Source organism: Lissotriton helveticus, chromosome 5_1 (genome assembly GCF_964261635.1).
Source record: "Lissotriton helveticus chromosome 5_1, aLisHel1.1, whole genome shotgun sequence".
NCBI classification, from domain to species: domain Eukaryota; kingdom Metazoa; phylum Chordata; class Amphibia; order Caudata; family Salamandridae; genus Lissotriton; species Lissotriton helveticus.
The window spans coordinates 1,783,839,836-1,783,864,302 of record NC_136065.1 but is presented as its reverse complement, the minus strand read 5'-3'; the positions used below and the strand labels follow the sequence as shown (position 1 = coordinate 1,783,864,302).

Sequence of the window (24,467 nt, the reverse complement as noted above, 5' to 3'; positions counted from 1 at the left end):
GTGCCAGTGATATTGTGAAGCATTTCATATTATCAATTGTTAAAAAAATCTGTATTCATTCGATATATTTTAGAATCCAAAAAGACAATGAACGAAGTAAAACTTATTGAAATGCAGCAAACAACTCAGATGCTAAATTGGTATAAAAAAAGTCAGAGATGGAGTCAAGTGTTTGATACGACTGCCGGTCAAATATATTTTATTAGTACACCTTTTTTACACCATTGCAAAAATTGAGATGAAATCCCCCTCCTATTTATGGTAGACGTGGATTTCATTCGAACGATGAATTGGGGGCCACAAGTTAACATAATATCTGCATTGTGCTACTTTCCCGATGTACACGAGGGAGCAGTATTACCGACACCGACAGTTGGCGTGCCTGCGTCCATGCACCGCTATAGATGCAATATGTGCGAGGCTCGTCGAAAGCTAATGCTTCCAGCTCTGATGCCAGGGAAAACAAAGCTATTGCTGCTGCCTCTGCTGTGAGGAAATGAGACCTGATTTACAAATAGGGTCCACTGCTGCGCATGCAGGCCTCACGCAGAGCAGGGTCGCACTGAGTCGTGTTCTGCACATTTGATGATAATTACATAATAATTTATATAAAAATACACAATCCCTGCCTCAGGCCATCAAAGCTCAGGAAAAAAATAATTACTGTGCAGCATCGAAAACTTCTATAAATTAGAAAAGATCACTCACTTGATCTGTCACTTTACCGCGACCGAGCCACTACTATTACTGTAACTAACATGTTTTGGAGTAGAGTAGACTCTTACTTTTAATTTTTTCCGCAATCGCAGGATCTCTATCTAGTCCTGGTCTACACTGACTAACTAACTCCAAGTCCACCGTCACGAGTCAACGAGCAGCAGGCACCAGCAGACTGTCCGGTGTGTCAGTTCCAGAGCAGAGGGAGCAGCCAGACAGACAGCGTGCGTCCTGAAATGGCCAATCACTGAATGGCTTCACATGAAGTCACACAGTGATTGGCCACGGCTGCGGCAGTGTGCCACCACCCACGCGCGGAACCCAAAAATGGATTGCTGCGCGGTGCACCAACCAATCCTGGCGCGATTGGCTTGGGGGTCACAGTTACCATCTGCCCTTTTCAACCCCGGGGGCTGCGGCCCTGGGGTGCTGTATGAAACAGTACCCCTTGGGTCCCTCTCTAAGGGGAAGAAGTAAGTACATGTGCGGGCTGATCAAAGCCCAAAAATACACATGCGCACTACTGCTACAGCTGAGTGTGGACTGTTACTCAAGCTGCAGCAGCCCAGCCCCACCCCCTGGCGCACTCCGATATTGAGTCGGGCGTGAGGAACAGCAATGTCCTTAATACTGACTGGAGTGCTTGACGGTGCATCCACGCCACGAGGCTTAGCGGGGCTACGCCCCAATGGACGCACCACGCCTGCACAAACGTGTAATTTATGGACCTCTACGTGGCCTCTCGTATCTGGGCTCCAGACAAAAATTCGACATTGTGCAACAAGAGCACTAAGATGGTCACAGCACATATGTGGAGTTTGGAAATATAATTCTCCAGTATTAGGGTGTCTTTCATAGATTCACATTCCTGAATCATTCCCCGTCGTCGGAGTGGGAGTCCCTCCGGTATATGAAAAGCAGTAATATGCAATAATATCCTTAGAAAAACTTGGTAATAACCAACCAGGAAGTGAAGTAGCCCAAGCTACAAGAGTAAAAACTTCCACACTCATGACTATCCTAGTCATTTTGTATAGACCAAACTGCAGCCAATCAGGCGACAGCAACCACCAGAATGTTCTCCCCAGAGGCTCAGGCTCTCAGATTTTCTACCGCACGTCGTGTGAAGGAAGTCTCCCTGAGCTCTGCTCAGTTTTCTTCAATTTTCTTCATTTTTCTTCAATTTTTTCTTCATAATATCACAGTTTTGTAATGTCTTCTTACATGAAGTCTACCTTCAGACCCTGCGTCACTTGTGGGAAGCTGAGACCTTTTCCTGTGAACCCTCATGAAGAGTATATGGACCAGCACTCTGCCTGTCTCTGACATGGTAGGAGGAGAAGGGGTTGTTCTTGTGCTTAGACTATACCCCCTTCTGATGTGGGAGGATTTTTTTGTTTGTCCTGCACATTAAGGGTTTAAGTGATGCTTCTCCTCTACTTCACCATCTGAAGTAACGTCACAATTACGGGGTCTCTGGCCTTCTTTGAGTCTGCCTCCCACATCTACCTCCACGAGATTTACTCTCCGGCATCTAGACTCACTCTGCGCACTTTTTTACGTGAAAATGTGCCAGCTTGTCGACGATACGGTCGATGTACTCTCTGACGACAATCTCTGCCGTCACTGGTGCTCTGCAACAACAACGCCTCCAGGCATTCGTCGACGACAGTGAGGACAGTGCCCTCTTGTCGACTGCAGGCTCGTCGACCACTGGGAGTTTCATCGATTGTAAATTTCTTCGACAGTTGGCCTCGTTGACGGTAGGCTCGTTGACGGTAGGCTCGTTGACGGTAGGCTCGTCGACGGTAGGCTCGTCGACGGTAGGCTCGTCGACGGTAGGCTCGTCGACGGTAGGCTCGTTGACGGTGGCCTCGTTGACGGTGGCCTCGTTGATGGTAGGCTCGTCGACGGTGAGCTCTGTAGACGGTAGGCTCGTTGACCGTGAGTTCCGTAGACGGTGAACTCCGTGGATTGTGAGCTCTGTAGACGGTGAGCTTTGTAGATGGGGAGCTCTGTAGACGGTGAGCTCTGTAGACGGTGAGCTCTGTAGACGGTGAGCTCTGTAGACGGTGAGCTCTGTAGACGGTGAGCTCTGTAGACGGTGAGCTCTGTAGACGGTGAGCTCTGTAGACGGTGAGCTCTGTAGACGGTGAGCTCTGTAGACGGTGAGCTCTGTAGACGGTGAGCGCCGTAAACGGTGAGCGCCGTAAACGGTGAGCTCCGTGGACGGTGAGCTCCGTGGACGGTGAGCTCCGTGGACGGTGAGCTCCGTGGACGGTGAGCTCCGTGGACGGTGAGCTCCGTGGACGGTGAGCTCCGTCGAGGGTGAGCTCCGTCGAGGGTGAGCTCCGTCGAGGGTGAGCTCCGTCGAGGGTGAGCTCCGTCGAGGGTGAGCTCCGTCGAGGGTGAGCTCCGTCGAGGGTGAGCTCCGTCGAGGGTGAGCTCCGTCGAGGGTGAGCTCCGTCGAGGGTGAGCTCCGTCGAGGGTGAGCTCCGTCGAGGGTGAGCTCCGTCGAGGGTGAGCTCCGTCGAGGGTGAGCTCCGTCGAGGGTGAGCTCCGTCGAGGGTGAGCTCCGTAGAGGGTGAGCTCCGTAGAGGGTGAGCTCGGTAGACGGTGAGCTCGGTAGACGGTGAGCTCGGTAGACGGTGAGCTCTGTAGACGGTGAGCTCTGTAGACGGTGAGAGACGGTGAGCTCTGTAGACGGTGAGCTCTGTAGACGGTGAGCTCTGTAGACGGTGAACTCTGTAGACGGTGAACTCTGTAGACGGTGAGCTCTGTAGACGGTGAACTCTGTAGACGGTGAGCTCTGTAGACGGTGAGCACTGTAGACGGTGAGCTCTGTAGACGGTGAGCTCTGTAGACGGTGAGCTCTGTAGACGATGAACTCTGTAGACGGTGAGCTCTGTAGACGGTGAACTCTGTAGACGGTGAGCTCTGTAGACGGTGAGCTCTGTAGACGGTGAGCTCCGTAGACGGTGAGCTTCGTCAACATTCAGCTTCGACGCCAGTTGGCTTCGTTGACGGATGACCCGGTCGACGGTTGAGCCCGTTGACAGTTGGTTTCACACACTGTTGACTTTTATGCATAGTGCTTTTGTAGACGATTTATTTTGATTACGTCTTTTCTTACAACTGGAGTTCTATTGCATTCACCTCCGGTGAATATTGGAGGTTTTCCCCTCCTTATGAAGAGAGCGGCGAATCGTTTTCCCCTTTCCCCTCGTCCTGGGGAAACCACAGAAACAAGTTCGTGCAGTTCCTATCATAGACTTTATTTAGCAAGAAGGTGTTAAACTCATGCAGAGGCCAAACTCTGTGCCGGCGTTTTTTTTCCATGCCTCCATAAGAAAAGTGAAGCTCCCCACTATTCACCTGCGTTTCTAGTATCTCAGCCTACCCTGACTCAGTCATTACTCAGGCGGCACAGCGATTATCTTGCAAGCCAGTTGGGCAGGTATGCCGCTAGATGTGCTCATGTTGGCGCTAGTAGAACCTATTCCAGAATCCTCCAAGCCTCACGCTTTGAAGATCCTGCAAGAGGGAGGGAGAGAGAGAGAGAAGTGCATCGGAAATAATACACTGTGCAGCGGATATGCGTGTACAGGTTTTCGACAGCTCGCAATAGGGGCAGTCTGGCAAAGACAATTTTGCTTCAATGCTACGCCTTTCACAAGGAGGTTCAGACTTCAATACTTCACTTGCCTTTTGATTGAGGATCCCTTCTGGCCAGCATGTTGATGAGGCACTGCAGACCATCTTAAAGGACACAGATACTGCCCGCACCCTCGGGATATAGATACGCAGCCTTTTCGTGGTGCCGAGGACGTAGCTCCACGTCCTTTTTTCAAGGGAGTTCCATCCAGTATTGGCTCCTACAATCAGAACCAACTGCTTTACTCAAATCAAACGCAGTCACATAGGCAAAGTACCAACAGGTCCTACATAGAAAATCATCGTACAGCCGAGGCAACTCTTCTAAGAAACAATGGACTACCTTGAACCCACCTTTATTCCCTCCAAAAACGTCGGAGGTCTAATATCTCACTTTTATTCCAATTGGTCAAAGGTGACAGAGGACCGTTGGGTTTTTAAACGACATGCCCAAGGGCATACTCTAGAATTTGTCAAATTTCCCTCTTTCTACACCTCCAAAGGGACCTCCACCTTCTCATCTACGGGAGTCGTTTGCACAAGTGTCTATATGGATACAAACAGGGACCGTCGGAGTGGTTCCAAATCTCCAACAGCGTTAGGGTTTACTCTCCGTTCCTCATCAACAAGCAAATCAGGAAAGTAGCGCATGATTTTAGATCTTTGCACAAACTTTACAAATGTTGCACCTCAAGAAAGTCCTAAAGTTCTGATGCCAGAACGACTTTATAACTACACTCAACCTCCAGGATGTCTATTTTCATGTGCCAATCCTTCCTAAGCACAGGAAGTGGCTACGCTTTACAATAGGTACAAAACATTTTCAATTAAAGTCCTACCTTTTGGACTGAGGTCCGCTTCACGTGTCTTTACTTAGATCCTGGCACCAGTGGCAGCCTATCTACGTCTGCAAGGCATACAAATTTATCATTACTGAGACAACTGTATAATAAGGGCTCGCTCTTATTTACAAGCAGTCCAGCACACCCAGACTTGTCAGTCACTGTTTCAAAACCTGGTTTTCAATAAATTATACATACACTATGGAGCAAAGAGGGAAAAGAACCCTGGTGGCCCTCCACTCAATTTAGTAATACACAAAAAGACCAGGGTCCTAAGGCTACGGAGATCCTAATCTGGCATATCTCCACAATGCAGTCCTATTTAGAGGTTTGTAGTCTTCTACATAACCCTCCTTGTACTCTATTTAGTAGTATTCATGTATATCTTGAAAACCTATTCTCACACTTTGTTGACAGTTTTTTAGTATATGATGAAATCATAGACTACGCACTCTCAACTGTTGCAGTCCCGATCATACACTCCTCAATGTGAAAAAAGTGAAACAAGCGTAATGACACCTCACGAACGTACCACCAGGTGGACCACTGATAGGTACTCACCAGTTGAGTCCATTGTTATCATCATTGGCAGTCATTACGCTCTTAACAGAAGAAGTGTCCAACGAAAGAAGTAAAGCAATAAAGAAGGTGCAAATAGTGAAGTGCAGGAATGTATCACACCTCACAGTGTGGAAAAATGAGTTAAAATTGGACGGATTCACTCAATGCGCAACAACTTTATTCTTTCGCTCAGTGAACCCACTCAAAGTAAAAAACAGTATAGGTTGCTATGTATGCATGCCACTGTTGGATGCCAACATGTTTCTCTGCTTCGAGACTTTACGCAGATTCATCAGGGCAAGTTTTGTTTGCCACTGCACCATGTGTTAGACACATCAATCTAAAAAACTGTCAACAAAATACAATAAGAACACATAGACACAGTGTGTTATTATAATTCTTGCTTTAAGAGTGGGTCTCTGTGACTTCTTAAGACTCAAGTTACACTCTATTTGGCATATTGTATGAGGGTATTGCTGGGATGGGGAAGTCATTGGGGAAAGGTGGAGATCAGAGGACTCTGGTCTCTGGAGGAAGCCCGTCTCAACATCAGTTTGTTGGTGTTACGGGCGATATGTTTGGCACTGAAAGCGTTCCTCCCTTCCATCAAGGGGGAACAGGTGCAGGTTCTCCCGGACAACACTACCACAGGTTGATACTGCAACAAATAGAGCAGAGTGGGGTTGTGGGTCCTGTGCCAGGAGGCTTTGTATCTTTGGAAGTGGCTGAATGATCAGGGCTTCTCCCTTATCATACAGCACCTGAAGGATCTTAAACGCCAGGGCGGATGAACTGAGCTGACATTGCCTAGTCGTTCACGAATGGTGGCTGCACTCGGAGCTGAATCATGACGTCTTCCAGCAATCCTGACTCTTATCTTTTCACCAATGCAGAGAATTTGAAGTGTCAAAGCTTCTGTGCATTGGAGTTCCCAAGGTAGCGCTCACTCATAGATGCCTTTTGTTAGATTAGAGCACAGGACTCTACCTCTCCTGCTCAAAGTTCTGAAGAAGATCAGGAAAGACTGGGCCCCACGCACCATAGTGGCTCCAGACTGGGCGACAGAGTATGATAACTGGAACCTCTGGCCTTAAGAATCTGTCCTCTGATCCTTCTACCCCTTCCGCTTGCAGAGCAGGGCAGGGCCGGGCCCTATGACAGAGTGGGCACAATCTTAACCTTTATGCGTTGAAATTGAGCGGCAACAGTTGATGGCATTTCATTTTTCTCCTGAAGTAGGTGTCATCTTGCCAGCCAGGTGTCCCTCCACTTAAACTGTTTCTGCGGGACGCTGGGAGAAGTTTGTTGCCTGATGTTCCTCTTGAAGTAGCCAGCCTCTGCAGACACAGTTATCTGGCATACTATTATTTTGTCTTTTTCTGGTCCAGCAAGGTCCTGCTTTGACGACAGTTTAATGCTATCTGCCAGCCCTTTATGCGTTTATCAGAACAACCACCTTCATTCAAATCACCTTCTATATTGCTTTTTTTGTTAAAGGGTTGATCCATATTTTCCTGCCAACACCATTTGTGATGCCTCAGTGGAACCTTAATTTGGTTCTCACTTTCCTCGTGTGCCCCATTTCAACCAGTGCACCGCTGTTCTCTGCACATGCTTATGCTGGAGACGACATTTCTCATAGCAATCATGTCAGTTCATCATGTGAGTGAATTACAGCCACCATCTGTTCAGAAACCATACACCACCTTCTTCCTACCCAAGCTTGACTCCAGGACCAAGCGGCATTTCTCCTTGAGGGTTATCATGCCTTTCCATAGCAGGCATTCTATCACCCTGCCAACCTTCTTTGCCCAGCTTTGAAAGAAAGAAAGATTTCATTGCTTTGACCCAAAGAAAGCCCTAAGCATTTACATTGACTGCACCAAAGAACATCATTGGGTAGACTGTCAGTTCTCTTGGGTGATAGAGGTGAAAGCAGTTCAGAAACAAACCATCTCCAGCTAGATTGTTTTATGTATGGCCACGAAACAGCCTCCAAAACATCTACAGCTCATTCCAAGTCCACCAGATCAATGGCTCATGTCACTGCACTGGTGCGCGGTGTGCCATCCTTTGACATTTGCCAGACTGCTATGTGGGTATCACTCCACATCTTAACTAAGACCTACTGCATGGATAGCCAAGCCCGGTGGGAGAAGCAGTTTGACCGTTCTGTCTCACAGGATTTCTTGGTCTGAGCCATTTGATACTCCCACCACCAGGTGCAGTAATGCTTTGGTGACTATTAACAAGGTTAGGAATCTGCGGTTATAGAAGTATCCTTCAGATGAATAGGTTACTTACTTTAGTAACTCTTTTTCTGATTTATGCTCTAACCGCAGATGCCTCAGTGACACAAGCACGTCCCCTTTCTGTGGAATGGACTGATCTAGTTCATACTAGTTAGTTTCCAATTTAGAGGTTTGCACGCTGGTAAAGTCTGATTAGCTAAGGCTCTACGTCCAACTGTGCAGACAGAAATAAAAAAGAAGTTAAGGTCAGCTCGCTAAAGTGGAGACTATATAGAGGTCTCGGTGTCATATATGGAGTGGGACGGATGAGACATGAAGCCGCATGATGCCACCTGTCAACACAAGAGGGAATTGCTAAAAAGTAATTCTCCGAATTCAGTGTGGCACCTGGAGATATTCACATGGTGAGAAATCGGTTAGAAAGAGTATCTGCCAGGAAGATAAGTAATTTGCTCTTCTGTTATCCCAGGTGGAAAGGCATTTCTCTCTTCTATACCCTAGCCCAGAAGTTAACATTATTGGATGCTAATATTTCACCCTGTATCATTGCGCTCACTCGAAATGCCTGAAGGTGTATGACATTAGAATGTGCACTGTACAGAAAATTCACACTTCACTCATAACATTGTGTGTCACTGAATATAAGTGTTCAATACTGTTTAAGGTCCATCTAGTGGGAAGCCTAGACTATTTGATAAAATACAGGGCCTGCTAAACCACTCAGTGCATTTTTAATGGCTGTGGTGAGACAGTGTGGTAGTTGTGCAGAGGAATGTAGTCTGAGGTGGGTTCCTGACCGTAGGGCTTGTAGTTACAAAAGGGAATGCTACTCCCTGCACCCCTTTTTAGCTGCCTGCCCGTTCAAAACTTAAGCTAATTTAAAAACAAATAAGAACTGCCTGAGGAAACCAGTGTTTTGAGTTAGTTGAAAAGCTAAAGCCAGATATTCTTTTTGCCCCACCCTTCTTTGTATGATGGCGTTACTGTGTGTCATTGCTTAAAGGTGTTCTTATGTGTCTTCATTCTGTATGTAATGGCTGCTCACATTCAATGTTGAATGCTTGTGGTTCGCAACTGTCGTAAATGTAACTGACTAGTAAACTACAAATGATGTAAAACAAATCTTAAACCTACAATTTCTTGTTATTGTTTTGAGTATTATTTACAACACTCTATTCCTTGTTATTGTTGTGATTATTAGGTACAACACTCAATTCCTTGTTATATTAGTTACAACACTCAATTTCTTGTTACTGATTTAAGTATGTTACAACACTCACTACCTTCTTATTGTTGTGAGTATTAGTTACAACACTCAATTCCTTGTTACTGTTGTGAGTATTAGATACAACACTCAGTTCCTTGTTATTGTTGTGAGTATTAGTTATGACACTCAATTCCTTGTTATTGTATTAGTTACAAAACTCAATTCCTTGTTATTGTTGTATTATTTACAACACTCAATTCCTTGTTATTGTTGTTTTAGTTACAACACTCAATTTGTTCTTATTGTTGTGGGTATTCATTATGACACTCAATTACTTTTTATTGTTGTGAGTATTAGTTATGACACTCAATTCCTTCTTTTTGATGTGGGTATTAGTTATGACACTCAATTGGTTTCTATTGTTGTGAGTATTAGATATGGCATCCAATTCCTTGTTATTGTTGTATTAGTTACAACACTCAATTTCTTCTAATTGTGGTTGTTTTCGTTACAACACTCAATTCCTTGTTATTGCTGTATTAGTTATGACACTCAATTCCATGCTATTGTTGTGGGTATTCGTTATGACACTCTACTCTTTGTAATTGTTGTGACTATTGGACACTCAATTCCTTATTTTTGTTGTGGGTATTAGTTACGACACTCAATTGCTTTCTATTGTTGTGAGTATTAGTTATGGCACTCAATTCCTTGTTATTGTTGTATTAGTTACAACACTGAATTCCAGCTAATTGTGGTTGTTTTAGTTACGACAGTAAATTCCTTGTTGTTGTTGTATTAGCTATGACACTCAATTCCTTGTTGTTGTTTTAGGTATTGGTTATGACACTCAATTCTTTGTTAATGTTGTGACTATTTGTTAGGACACTCAATTTCTTGTTATTGTTATATTAGTTACAACACTCAATTCTGTGTAAAGGAATTGAGTGTTGTAAACAATACTCACATCAACGTTATTGAGATGAAATAAATGTGCTTGTTGTGTTGGTGGTTTGAGGTGACGTCGATGCTCTGGGAGGGGGCGGAGCTTGGAGAATAGAATGGGATTTACAGTGGCCCTCATCCACACCGACTCGCCGGCGGTAGTGCGTTGTAGGCAACACCCTTGTGTACTGTGTGGTCGAAAGTCGCTCCTCCTCCCCGGAGGGAGCCGTCTTCAACGCATTACCGTTGCACCCCCGCCTGGCATGTGTCCCGCTTCCCTTTCCGGTGGAGGAACTCTTCGCATGGATAGTATGGCCCTGAGGGCCGACCTTGGGCATGGTACATGCACGTCTTAAATTTGAAAGGCAGCCCCTGCACTTAGCAGAGAGCGGGTACTCCTGGTGAGTGAGTACCTGATGGGTGAATGTCCATTTCAGGCAGTGGTGCGGGTGGGGGAGGCGCCGGCCCTACAGCTGCCTCTGTGAATGGATGGAAGTTGCGCTGCAGATCCTGTTCTGGCTGGGATTTCCTGCGCGCGCTGTATCCTGCCAGCGTCCGCCGCACAAGGTGAGGTCATGCACTTGGCTGGACAGCGCTGGCATCTGCCGGTTCCGTGCCCGAGGGGTAACGTGGCCGCCACGGGCCCCGTCCACACTGAAAGGGCATTCGTTACGGAAGAAGTGCCATTTCCGCTGGGGATGCCTGTGTGGGAATGGGGACACATTGCACTTGGTGTTTTTTGTTGTTGTAACCAGAGGTGAGCAGTGGAATCAGAAATCGTCTAAAGCATTTCTCCTTTTCCGTGTGATTGTTTGTCTGGATGAATTATGTACGTTGACGTTCCAGACTGTGTAAGCGCACAACGGATTCGTCTCCTGTGTTGACCCCTCTTGCTTTCCGTTTCCAGAGCTCAGCGGTAACACAGCGGGTGAGTCCCTGCTCCACCCTGACCAGCAGCACTGCCTCGCCGCCGGCCAACAGCCCCTGCTCCACCCTGCCGCCCGTGAGCGCCAGCACCAGCGGCAAGGACTGCAGCTATGGAGCCGTCACCAGCCCCACCTCCACCCTGGAGAGCCGAGACAGCGGCATCATAGGTGAGCCTCCGGCCTGTCTGCCTGCTGGGCAGTCTCCTGTGTGTGTACCTCTTCATTCATCTTCTGCTTTCTTATGCTGTTGTCGCCTTTCGACCACAAAAACACTGTATGGTGCCGCGGGGTTTAGAACTGTGAGCGCAGCGTTCAGGCTGTGCCCGCCAGTGAACTCCGGGACAGAGTACGGAACGGCCCACTCGCCAAACTTTGAAGCAAGTCTGTAATCCTATGTTATCAGTCTCGAGCCAGTGATGAGCTTCGCTCCGCCAATGAAAGCATTCCTATTAAAAACGGTTTGTTTGTGATTGAAAGTGTGGAGCAAGGACATGCATCAGAAGAGATAGCGTGCGTGCGTCTAGATAGGATAGTGAGGTTGGCTGGACGAGTGCTAACCGCCATATTGATCGCGTGCTGACCTTTACTGATGACTGTTATTTGCTCTTTCCTCTCATTCTGCTCATTCAACCTCACACAATATTGTAGGCCGAGTAGTGTAGCAGCCATTAATGGCCTTATCAGTAGCCATTTTTTCCGAACACCTGGTTGTGGAATTTGAATGCTTCGTACTTTCATTTATGCACAACAGACTTTCGGGACAAGAGTACTTCTGTTGCCCAGCCACTAAAAGGATGGTGTTTTAGAGCCCGGAATGATGGGGATCTGGTCATGGGAAAGGCAGTTTGCGTTGTCACTGAATGCTGGTTTGGAATCTCCTGACTGCTTGGACAGTCTTGACATTGAGAATCAGGTAGGGGGTAGTCCAAGCGATTGTTCATTGCAAAAAGCATATTGTGAAACAAAAACATTCCAACTATGAGGCTTGCTGCCAAAACCCTCTACTTTATTTGTTCCACTGACAATAGACAGCCCAGGAGTGAAACTCCAGGCACCTGTCTCAGATTGTAGCAAACCTCTGAAACTCTCCTGAGATTCCCTCGACTGCCCTGTTGATTAGGCGATTGTGTCACCCTCGTGTTTAAATCTTTACGATTTTGCTCAGATTGCCGACACAATTTACTCCGGTGAGATCTTCATTAAAAATTAATGTAGGAATTGCGAGCACTAAATATCTTAGCACAATGGTAGAAGAGACTGTTGGGAAACGTAGAGACTTCCGCTCTTGCAACACCTCCCATAGTTTGAGCAGCCTGTGGAGGAACGAGGTGCCTGACCGGCGATTGATGGACTCAGCCTGAGCTTTCCAATAAGCTTTCCAGTTTTGTTGTATACTAGATCTCCTCTAACATGCTGCTATCTTCTTAATTTGCTTCTATCCTCTTGCCAGGGACCTGCTTTGCTTCAGCATATCGGGTCTTAGAGTGCCCATTCTGGTCCCTGTCATGTGTCTCTTTGACTCGGTTTGCATTGCTTGTTCACCACACTAACAAGGAGAGAAGGGTCAAGTTGACTTGACTTGACAGAAGGGAACGTCAACAGAAAGAGCCTTTTAAATGTGAGAGAACATGGATACTAAAGTTCTTCCTCCTATCCTGAGGTGCTATCTTTTACTTCTCTCTCCCTCCTCCTAAGTGTATGTCCTTCCTTGTGACTTTTATTAAAAGGATTCTCTTTTTTAGTTGTAAAACGATTCTTCGACATCGAAGGCCTACGAGAGATGTGGGCAGGGGCTGAGGTCAGCATGTGAGTTGATAACCTTGGGAAATGGATAGTCTGGGAACTTCATGAAGAGATAGGCAGGAGCAGAGACTGCAGAGCGATCAACGCATAGGACATAGTTAAGGTAAAATCGGAGGAACTGATAATGGACGAAGAAAAATCACTTGTAACAATATGCCTTGGGTAACATCAGCAGTTCTTAAGCAACTCCCTTTCCATCTGATAAGACTTCTTACGTCCAAGCAGTGCTTAATGAATATAGTTGAATAATCTCACATTGACAACTAACACTGCATGAATTAATGAAGCTAAATCTTTCATTAGCAATTTTAAAGTATTGGAAAAAAAACTGATTCTATCTGCTTCCTTGTGTTAGATGCTGAAACGAGTGGGAGTGCAAGCACAAAAGCCTCTCCGTGTAGTAAATCCACTGCCTGTGAAATAAAGATTAGTTTGTCACAGAAAAGTGACTCATTCGTTACACTTTTTTTTAACTCAATCTTTGAAAAAATGCTATTTGCGAGAGAAGTTAGTGTTATTTCGATGTGATAAGTTCATTAACACTTGTAAGGAGAAGCAGTATTCCAAAAGCTATCTGTTTTTCTCTGAAATATACTATGTGATAAATGTGTACAATTACAGATAAATTGGGCAAGGGTAATAGCAGACTTTGACATTGAATTATAAAACAAGCCTTTTACAATTAAACACTTATTAGTTAAAGAAAAAAATAAAGTGGTTTTAGAGCACACTTTTGATTTCACCATGATGTCAGCCAAATATGTGGCACATGACACGGCTGTGCAGAACTTACAGAGAAGTAAGTGTCAACATTTGAAGCGGACTGCTCATGTTTGTAGGCCGTGTCACCCTGTCTTAAAATATATCACTGGCACAGCATGCATTTGTGGAAGTTGCATTCGTTGTTTTAACATTTTAAAAATATATGTCGACGCTGCAGTACATTAAGAACTGCAAAGGTTGTTTCATCACACCATGCAGCTTTGCTTTTACTTCCAATTTGTGTATCATGTCGAGAAACATTCAGTAAAGCATCTTATGCCAATTGAAGCTTTTTTTCTGCAGTTAAAGCTCATATGTATGTTTCATTGAAGAATTGTAGTAACTGGACAGTCATCTCTTTGAGATCTCCAGCATCCCTTTACTAATAGCTGTCTCTGGAGTGAAACCGTTTTATTGTGTTCTGTCAGAGGAAGCTATACAGATAGTGTCAAGCCTTCTCCCAAACTTAGCTTTGTATGTTTTTTGTTAAAGACTTCTGTGTGTCAGATTGATTTAGTATGCGATGGGTGTTACTTATGTAACACAGTGTACTGTTTAACACCTGATAGAATTTTCAATCCGGTGGCGAGATCTCGATTAACATCCCGGCTTCCTCACTTGAGTGAAATGTGTGATCTTAGTCAAAACGCTTTACAATGTAAAATAATAATGAAGCTTTCCAAAATAGTTTTATTGTTACAACAAATCTACAATTTTCATCATTTTCTTTCGTTCATTTTGGACGAATAACAAAACTCAAAAGTACTTGATGATTCTTCTAATCTTTATTCAAAATTGGATAGCCTTAGTCAACCAATTTTGCACCTTTCTTAAGAACTTCTTGAAGGTTGAAATAAATGCATAACAAACACATAGATTTAATAACAACGTGATTAAAAAGCCATTTAAAACAATATTTATTCTTTTCTGGATGTGAATGCAAAGCACTATGCCTGACCACACTAGAGTAACATCCCTAGTATTATAATTGCTTATGGAAAACTTCCCCCTATTAGTATGATGTTAGTATACATGCGTTCCAATTATCCCAGCCATCTGAAACCCATTCCTATCACATTTTGCCATATCTAATTTAAAACACATGCAAGCATGTGCTCACTTAAGAAGGACTCGACTTAATGTGTTACTTTATTATTATTTCTTTATCTAGATCATATAACTTATCAAAACCCCATTATTTCCATATTCAGCCATAAATAACTGTTTAAAGGGTATATATCCTACTACCTATGCCTATGTAAGTAGCGTTGTGCTTTTGCCTATGTAAGTAGAGTTTCACCTCCACAGTAACCAGCATAACATTGATGGCAACCCATTCGCTACAAAAATAAGAGTTCAAAGGCCAAGATATTGAGTTCATGCCTGGTACATTTATTGTTCTAAGACTATGAAAGGTAATTTCTTAGCCAGGAGAGTGGCATTGACCACTTTTCAGCGGTGGAGCGTGGGTTGGCTGTTCACAATTTTGAGACCTACTATCTAACGGCACAGCTTCCATGGCTGGATATGCCCAAAGGGAGGAAATGAGCCCTTGTGTTCCTGTTCTTTGCAGGCTATCTCGAGTACTACTTCATCTTCATAGTTTCAGTGATGGGGACACTACAGAATTTCAAGTGTTGTGTATATGCTGGACTAAAAGCGTGCAGAAGACACGGGTGAAGTTACCGTACCCTCCAGATGTCCCCCTGGAGTCCCTGGCGAAACTGCCACATGAGGGAGATTGGCTGGAACTAGCAGACTGGGTAGCTGCAGGCGTGATGACAATCATGGCACCCTTCAAGGCTGAACTGCTGCTTTCATTTGAAGAATTTTGCGAGAGGCATGATCTCCCCCGGGGTCACTTCCTCCTACATGGGGCGGTCACGACAGCACTTGAAGATGGGCCTGTGTGAGCCTCTGCATGCCAGAGGCTGCCAATACGTGGTCACCTTGTTGGAGACCTTTAAGGATGTCACCTGTCTGTATAGAAGGCTACAAAGAGCTTTGTTGTTACCCCTTAAAACCTTTAGAGCCTGCTGGGAGGAGGACCCATTGCAGAGAAGGACTGGAATACCATTGTGGACAGCATACCTAAAGTGTCTAGAAACGCACAGGTTAAGCTTATCAGTTTGTATGTGTTACACAGAGCGTGTCTTACACTGGGGAGGATTAGTAGACACTTTGTGGTAGACAATGCGAAGTTACCTTGGTATGCTGAGCAACGGGCTGAATTTTTCCACATGTTTTGGGGTTGCCCAGGATTAGAGGCTTATTGGGAGGCCATTACCGGAACGCTTGCTGAGGTCACCGAGAGGAAAGTTTAGTGCACTCCTGGCTACTGTCTTGTACATTGGTTCCCGTACACTGCCAAAACTAAGACCACAAGTATGTTCCAAGATCTGGTGCTTATCCTAGTGAAGAGGGAATTAACCAGGAACTGGAAGACCCTAGGAGGACCAAGGGTGGACTTTTGGAGAAAGTAACTGATAAGACGGGTGAGCTATGAGAGCGCAGTGAAACTCTGAGAAGCCAGGCGAGGGCATAGATCACAGGACACAGCTATGGCTTGGGAGACATTGGTAGATGCATTACAGCACCCTGTCCCTTTGTCACTAGACAAGATGCCGAGCACCCCCTGGTCCATGCAGCTGCACTGGGGACTGGATCTCCCCATGCGGATAACACACACGAGAGGTGTTTAAAGACCAGACCTCTTTAAAGTTCGGGATGGCACACTGACTCATATAGCACCCTTCACACAGAGATACTGATTCATATATCACTTATAAACACTGGAGTGGTCCACGGTACGACAGAGGAAAGTGGGAGGGATGTTTAGGCAGGGGGAATGTTCTTTTTATGATGTAGTGCACAGTTGAGAGCCTGGAGAGAGGAAGAATCCTATTGATTGCAAAGAGAAAGCTCTTAGTGCACATGCTGTGATATGCAATATATACTCATCGTTTCGAAATTAATATCGCATTTGTGTGGATATTGTGGAATTGCTTATGGGGAATGTGAGTTAGCACCCAGTAATGATCTGTAGAATTAGACAAAAGTGTGTCTACATATAAAATATCTAGAAAAAGAGATAGAACTGTTAGTCTATTGCCAATTTCATCTTAGCCAACGGTTTTGCTAAATTATATCTGTTCTTATAAAGCCATAACCCTACAACAAGCTCCAGGCCGTAATTAACACACTCTAAGTTAAATTCCAATATTGGATCATTTATATTAAAACTATTATATGTTTTGCTGAAAACCTAATAACACCCACGGTTTTGCAATTTATTAAAAAGATGATAATAATAGTTTAACATTACTTGTTCTAGACATCATAACAGAATATAAATCTCACTATTGTGTAGACTCCCGACCAAAGATTCACTTCCATCTTTCAGGCCGGCGACCAGACTATTAGAAGCAAATGAATAATCAGAAACTGTGAGTCCGTTAGAGCCTTTTTGTACAAAGTTTACATTTCTTACAGAAATGGTGCTATATATTAAGACGACTCCACTAGTCCATGGTGTTTATCTCCCAAAGCCTTCACCTACACGTGTTCTGTGGCCTCGAAAATCAGCGCCGTCTTAGAACACCATTTATACACTCCCACACAAAGGGGTCGATTCCGATCCGGTAAAATAATCCGGCGTACGAATCGTATCCGGAGCCGTTTCCGTACGACTCGTACAGACGCCGTACGACCGGACGATTCCGATCCCGATCGGCCGACCCGTACGCGATTCGTACGGTACACGTCGATTCGTACGGAAAAGCGCACGATCACCTACACACCGTACGGCGCGTACCCCCCATGATCGCAGGGGTACGCGGCGTACCCCTCTGGTCATGCGGGGTACGTGCCGTACACCCAGCGTACATGGGGTACGTGCCGTACACCCACTGTACATGGGGTACGGTGCGTACCCCATGTACGCTGGGTGTACGGCACGTACCCCGCATGACCAGAGGGGTACGCCGCGTACCCCTGCGATCATGGGGGGTACGTGCCGTACCCGGGGGGGGGGGCGTTCCGTACCTGTTTCGGCGCGAACTCTGCGTTTACGACTGTTTTCGGCTCCCGTAGGAAAAGGGTCGTACGGCGCGTACCCGACACGAATCGTACTTGCTGGGTCGTAAAAACGTGCCGCGATGTCGCGTACAGCGGGTTCCGAGTGAGATTCGTATGGAGATTTGAGTCGTACGGAGTCCTGTACGACTCGTACGGAGTTCGGCACCTAGTACGGATCGTACTTCATCGTACGTACGGGACGTCTACGGATACGATTCGTACGGGGAAAAAACTCTCCGTACGACCATTCGGAGCACATTTTACCGGATCGGAATCGACACCCAAGTGTGTGTTCTGTGGATGCGTATGCATAAAACATCACAACTTCCATCGAGTTTCTAAATGCTGGTCCACATGTCAGTAAACTCAACCATGCATTTGATCAGTGTTTTATATATATATATTTCTACTTGTATGGTCACCAGAACATGATCACATGGAGGCCAAAAGTGTGCCCCTGGTTTCTAAGTACTGGACCTCATATCAAAATGCGTGTGTCAACAATGTTGCATATGTTTCTATTTGTCTTTGTCAAACAGTTTCTTGCCTTTGCGTCAATTCCGAAATGTAACTAGACAACCTCTAAAGTCCTACTATCTTGTCATCTTGAAAATCAAATGAATCCGTATATAGAGCATTCTATCTAGTGAAACTTTGTGTGGATCCCAAAAAGTGGTCAGACATTTATGTGTTAAATTAACAGCAAAAGAAAATTTCTGTCTCCAGTAGAGACTTCTAGCTGCAGATTCCTTACCTTTGAATTTCCCAGGCGTCAGGCTGGATCCGGAAACTTTTGCTGAGCAATACCCCTTGCGCGCGACATCGGGTGGCTCCATTCAGCTCCACGTGACGGCGGCTTCGGCAATGACGTTGCAGTGCCAATATAGGGGCCAACCAGGCGTGCGAATATCAGTTTTCTTTCTGCGCCGATTTGGGAAGAGCTACCCCCCTGCTACTTTATGGCTGCCTTTTGCTTGACTTTTGTCAATATTTTTGGATTCGACTTCGTGTGCGAGGGATGTCTTCCAAAAAGACAGGTTTCAAACCATGCGGGACCTGTTCCCGCATGATGCCGGTCACCGATCTCCACCACGTATGTCTGTGGTGTCTTGAACGCGACCGCGATTCGAAGTCGTGTTCAGACTGTCGGGTGATGGCCCAGAAAACCTTGAGGGAGCGAGCAATGAAGTTGCTTGCGGCCCGACAGTCAACACCGTCAAGCGAAGACTCCGAGGAGGGCACCGTTCCGATCGACGAACAGGAGGTCGCAGGACCGCTAACGGATCCCTAAGTTCTCTTCCTCCCATTCGAGGTCTTCTGGACACTCTGGGAAGAGGCACAAGAAGAAGAAGAAGGCCAAGCAGACTTCGACTTCACCTCAACTGGCATCAGTACAACCTAAGATAATGTTTTTTTTATTGTAGCGTTAGAATTGTGGGGTATTTTGGAGTAAGCTCTTTTCCAACATGGCATTGTTCATGACAAGAAAAATAGGGATAGCTCATCCCAGTACATATCAGGGGCAAACGATGCTAAAGGCTACAAAACCTGTCCACAAGTAATATTTTTTCATTTGGGAGGTGACCAAATCACAGCTGAGGTTCAATAGCATTGTAAGTCTGGGAGTGTAGGTTACAACCACTCAGTTTTTAATTATAGCCGGTGGAGTCCACAACACTTATTTCTCCTCGTCAGAAATTAACCTCAATCTTGAAAAAGAAAAATACACAAACGGGGTGGAAGGAGGAAGCGAAAGATGAAAAAACGGGCACAGAGTTAGAAAGCAGGGACCGGCAAGATTGAGGTATAGGGACAGCAGTGTCTGGCCGAGTATTCATGATTCCTCAGGTGAATTCGAGACTAGGCAGCTTTGGTGATAGGTGCGCTGATTTTAATAGCACTGCCGGAGCATCACTTTGGGTACGGGTACTCACTATTTTACAAATTAAGCAGTGGCTCACCTGCATTTTCACATATCACACAAATAACCCGTGAGGTGTTTGGGCAGGCCCAGCAATGGTTAAGTAATCCCATGCCAGATAAAACATGTGGAAGATAAGTACTGCTGGACATTCAAGTGTTTCTTTCTCCTTATCTGCAGGCACAAGAGTCTGCACTATCAAACACACTTTCGTTGCCAGGGCAGCGCAATCGGCGAGGTGAGCAACTGGAACCACAGTCTGAATGTACAAGCGAGCTTGATTGGCAACCCTGGCATGCCATGGCCAATGCTGCAACCTAAACTGACTCTGAGACACCTTTTGAGGGCAGGCAAAAATGTGCCCAACTTACTGGTCATACACATGTGAGGAAATTATCTAACTCCACTTGGCAGAGACCCACTGTGCCATGAGATCAGAACTGCACATGTATTTTGGGTATCCATCTAGGATTTGCTATATATTTTGGAGTTGATTCCCTGTGGTGAATGGGGGTGACAGGTCCCACTCAGCCAATGAGTCTTCAGGTAGAATGGTGTACTCAGTAGGGTGCACTTGTCAGACCAGGGAAATCAAGCATTCAGGCGAAATATTGTCTGGATGTTAAAATCAATAGGTTGTTGTTAAACTGGTGTAAACAAAAGAGGCCCTACCTACTTAACAGTGGTGTGGCTCACTGGTTAGAGGCGGCAGACCCGGGAGCAGAAGTCGGCCCGGGACCAGGGTTCAATTCCCGACGCGGCAGGGTCGTGGACCAGGGTCAGCGAACTCGACAATTCTCGTCTCGGTGCCTACTCTAACCTGGGGTCCCACTCGGCAACTCTAGGCATTAGCTTGCCTAATCTCCACAACGGCCCCATCAACGCCGGGGATGCCTGGCTCCACCTTGGGGATTCCCAGTAGGGACCATCCCACAGGGAAAGCCAGGACGGGTTCCCCAGCGGTATACAGCGCCGGGAAGCCCCTTTGCTGGGGCAGCTGTGCGCTTTACAAGTATACAACATTTAACATTTAACAATACATCTCAGCTATATGACCAACATAGGGGATCTGATATGCCATCTAGATCCTTCAGATGTGTTAGATAACACTAATCTCGTGGGTCAAAGATGTAAATTAAAGATAGACAAACAGACACAGGTCCCCAAAAAAACACAAAAACTTGTGTGAAAGAAGAGAGAGTGCCTCACGGTCGTAACTCCCGAGGGGGTACCTGGTTAACAATTACCAGTGTACCCACTTCTCCTCATCGGTCACTCTCTCTGTGTATAGTGTGTAAGAAAAAGGCCAAGCAAAACCAAGTTATGTTATGTTATGTTATATGTTTATTTTGATAGCGCACGGCTACTCCAGGGGAGTGTCCCGGCGCTTTATCAGGCGGCTCAGAATAAAAACAACATAACACCGATGCAGAGAAACGGCCAAAAAGAAAAGAAAAGGGACTCCTAAAGATTAAAAAGCCAAGTCTTCAGGCCTTTCCTGAACAGAAGCAAATTCGAGGAGGAACGTAGCGCCAAAGGCAGGGTGTTCCACAACTGAGGGGCCCTCAAACTGAAGGAGCGACCCCCAGTGCGTGCCTTCCTCACTCGTGGCACTATGGCCAGAAACAAAGACTCTGATCGCAGTGATCTAATCGGACGATAGAAGGTCAACCTGCGTTGTAGATACCTTGCTCCTGCGCCAAATAGCGCTTTATGCGCCAAGGTCAGAGCCTTAAACATGACCCGCTTTCGGATGGGCAGCCAATGAAGCGCCTGCACCAATGCGGAAACTCTCGCTCGCCTATGAAGGCCAAAGATCGCACGGGCCGCGGAATTCTGCACAACCTGCAGCCGCTGAACAAGATAGTCTGGGAGTCCTAGATAGAGGACGTTGGCATAGTCCAATCTAGACCCCACTAAGGCCTGTACGGTAATCTTCCTATGCTCTTCTGTGAGCAAAGGTAGGAACTTCCGGAGCATCTTGAGCAGCCCATAGCAAGTCCCCGTCAAACCCCGAATATGTGGAACCAACGACAGGCCATTGTCCAGCTTCACTTCCAGGTTTTTGGCCACCAACGATACCTGTGCAGGAGGACAGCTATCCACAGGCCACCACGCACGCCAATCAGGGTCTTGGGGGCAGCCGAAAAACAGCACCTCCGATTTACTGGGGTTGGCCTTAAGACTGTTCCGCTGAAGCCAGCTAAAAACCAGCTCCAAGCACCCCGGATGTTCTCTCCATCGAAGGCCTGATCCTTCCCACACGCAAAAAGCAATTGCGTGTCGTCCGCGTAGGACACGATCCGGGCCCCAAAAGACTCCACCAGTGCCGCCAAAGGTGTCATAAAGATGTTAAATAGAGTCGGGCTCAACACAGAACCCTGTGGAACCCCGACTCCCAATGGCGGCATTTCGGCGGAGCTCGGAGAGGCCCAGACCGTTTGTCGGCGGCCCTCAAGAAATGATATAAACCAGTTGAGCACCGTCCCCCTCACACCGATGTCATGTAGTCTGGCGAGGAGCACCTCATGGGGGACGGTGTCAAAGGCCGCCGATAGGTCAAGCATGATCAGCATGGCCCTACCTCCACCATCCAGAGTCTAAATAACACTTATAATTTGTGTATAAATGCACCTAGAACCCAAAGGGAAATAAATAAACCAACGTGTTAGGTTCAATTTTTTAAAAAAAAACTATATGGTAAGGGTTGCTAGCTCACAACAAAAGAGATTCCCTCACGGCCTTACTAATTTTAATTATGACATGTAGTTCCTGCTTTCAAACATAGTCCTTCAAAGCATATCAAATACAATGGTTTCTTTCATTTGTGTTTTTTATTTAGTATTCATCGTTTACTTTTAGAAAAATTCTTTTATATATATTTTTTATATTTTTTGTTCTAAATTCATATTACAAACAAGATTTTAAATCGATACATGAATATCATTTACATTTATACATCTAAACAATTAAAAAAAATTATACATGAGATACCCTACAGAAAACACCAAATAACATTCTCACAAACTCAACATACATCCTCTAACATTCATTCAAAATTCTCTTTATTCCGTGTCTAAGGAGTCACAGATCTTTATGTGAACTGTCACGCTAGGTCGACGCGTTTCGGTGGATTAGGAACACCTTCCTCAGGACCTTTGACAGAACAAAGTTCTTCACAGCAAATTGTGCACTCTGTAAGGATATCTGCAATTACAAATAGAATGCAATGTATCTGTGTCCACCAACACTTGAAACAACCAATTGTATTTTCCTATAAGCAAAACATCTTTATCTAAATCAATTCTGAAGGACTACCAATTGTTTACATCAATTATTATTCTTATGCATTCATTTCATCATTTATTTGTCTATGACATGGACCCACAACGACCTAACTTAACAGTAACAATAACATATTGTACCAGATGTGAACAGAGGTGTTACTCTCTGTTTATGTAGTGCAAAGAAAGAAGATAAGTATGGAAAATAGCTTGAAAAAGATTCTCAGGTCGAATTTATGAAAAAAAAAAACTACATTAATTACCAAAAAGGTTAAAAGAATTTGCTCTTAGTGCCACACTGCTCTAAAGATAGTACATGTTTGTTGGTAAATTGTCTTACCCTAGCAATAGTGCAGGGCGATGACTTCTGTGGAAAATCACCTTCACTGATGGGATAGGCAGTACATCCTATGTTGACATTGGAAAATACATTTTAGTCTGTCCATATCTTAAGATATAAGATATCTTATATTTGTATTGCCAAACTGCTTACCTCAACAATAAATCGAATGCGTCTTGTCTTTTTTAACTTGTGATTTCTATTTGGCTGTTCCCCTTAATCAGTTTGTATTAGTTGCCACCGAAGTCTAATAAGAGATACATGAGAATTCTCACTATATATCACACTCTCAGTAAATTACGGTATTATTCTGTATCCCTTTGAATATACTAACCTTATGCACGATGTTATAGCGGTATCCCTATTCAAATCGGGGACCAGATTTCATAACTTTTTCACAATTTTAAGTGCATCCATTGGTGCTGTAGTAATATAAATGACAGCAGTTTTTAATAAAATGTTTATCCAAGATTTTATACTTAAAACAATGTCATCGTTTAAACCCTAGTCTGCTGTCAGCGTTAATGACGAATTTTAACCGCAGACAAGAGGTTCAGTTAAGCGCTAAGCTTTCTACACTCCCAATACATGTTCAAAGGTTAACCTTTCTACACTCCCAATACATATTCAAACCTTTCAAACGGTGTGTTTACTGATACAAGACAAGAGAGGCCTTACCACTTATTGTATTAATCTCTATAGCCTATCTGCTACTTCTTCCGATAAAGGATCCTCAATATTTTGAGACTCGAGAGCTCCATGTGTGGACCGTTTCCTAGGCTTATATACTACTGCTTCATAAGTCTGTCTGCTACTAGTCTTGACAAAGGATCTCCGGTATCTCGAGAATTTAGCGCTACAAACTGGAAAATTGTCCCAGGCTCATTCCGTTACTATACCACAAGCCTTGAGGAAGTCACGGTGGTGACGAAACATGCGTTGGTTGTTTTTGTGCCACACAGTCAAGGAACTGGAACTCTAATGAGGAGATTTTAGTTGTGCTAATGTTTAAACTGTCTGAAATCTATCTCATGTATTTGTGGCAAATAAATCACTGTTGAATAATGCAAATCTGTTCTGTAAACTGAATCTCTGTGACATGATGTCTCTCTCATGATCCTAGGGTGCTTTCTGTGTTATAGATATTTATTTAAAACGTGTTTATGATACATTTAG

General features: G+C 45.1%; 1 protein-coding gene across 6 annotated transcripts in view; it reads left to right on the top strand.

Annotated features, from left to right (window-relative positions):
* Window positions 1-24,467, top strand: part of TANC2 (tetratricopeptide repeat, ankyrin repeat and coiled-coil containing 2) — a 2,511,073-nt gene that overhangs the window by 1,640,285 nt on the left and 846,321 nt on the right. For all 6 annotated transcript variants that reach the window (XM_078645079.1, XM_078645083.1, XM_078645080.1 and 3 more), the window contains one exon: window positions 11,086-11,272. In XM_078645079.1, the coding sequence (XP_078501205.1) occupies window positions 11,086-11,272 (187 nt within the window). The remainder of the gene's footprint in view (window positions 1-11,085; window positions 11,273-24,467) is intronic.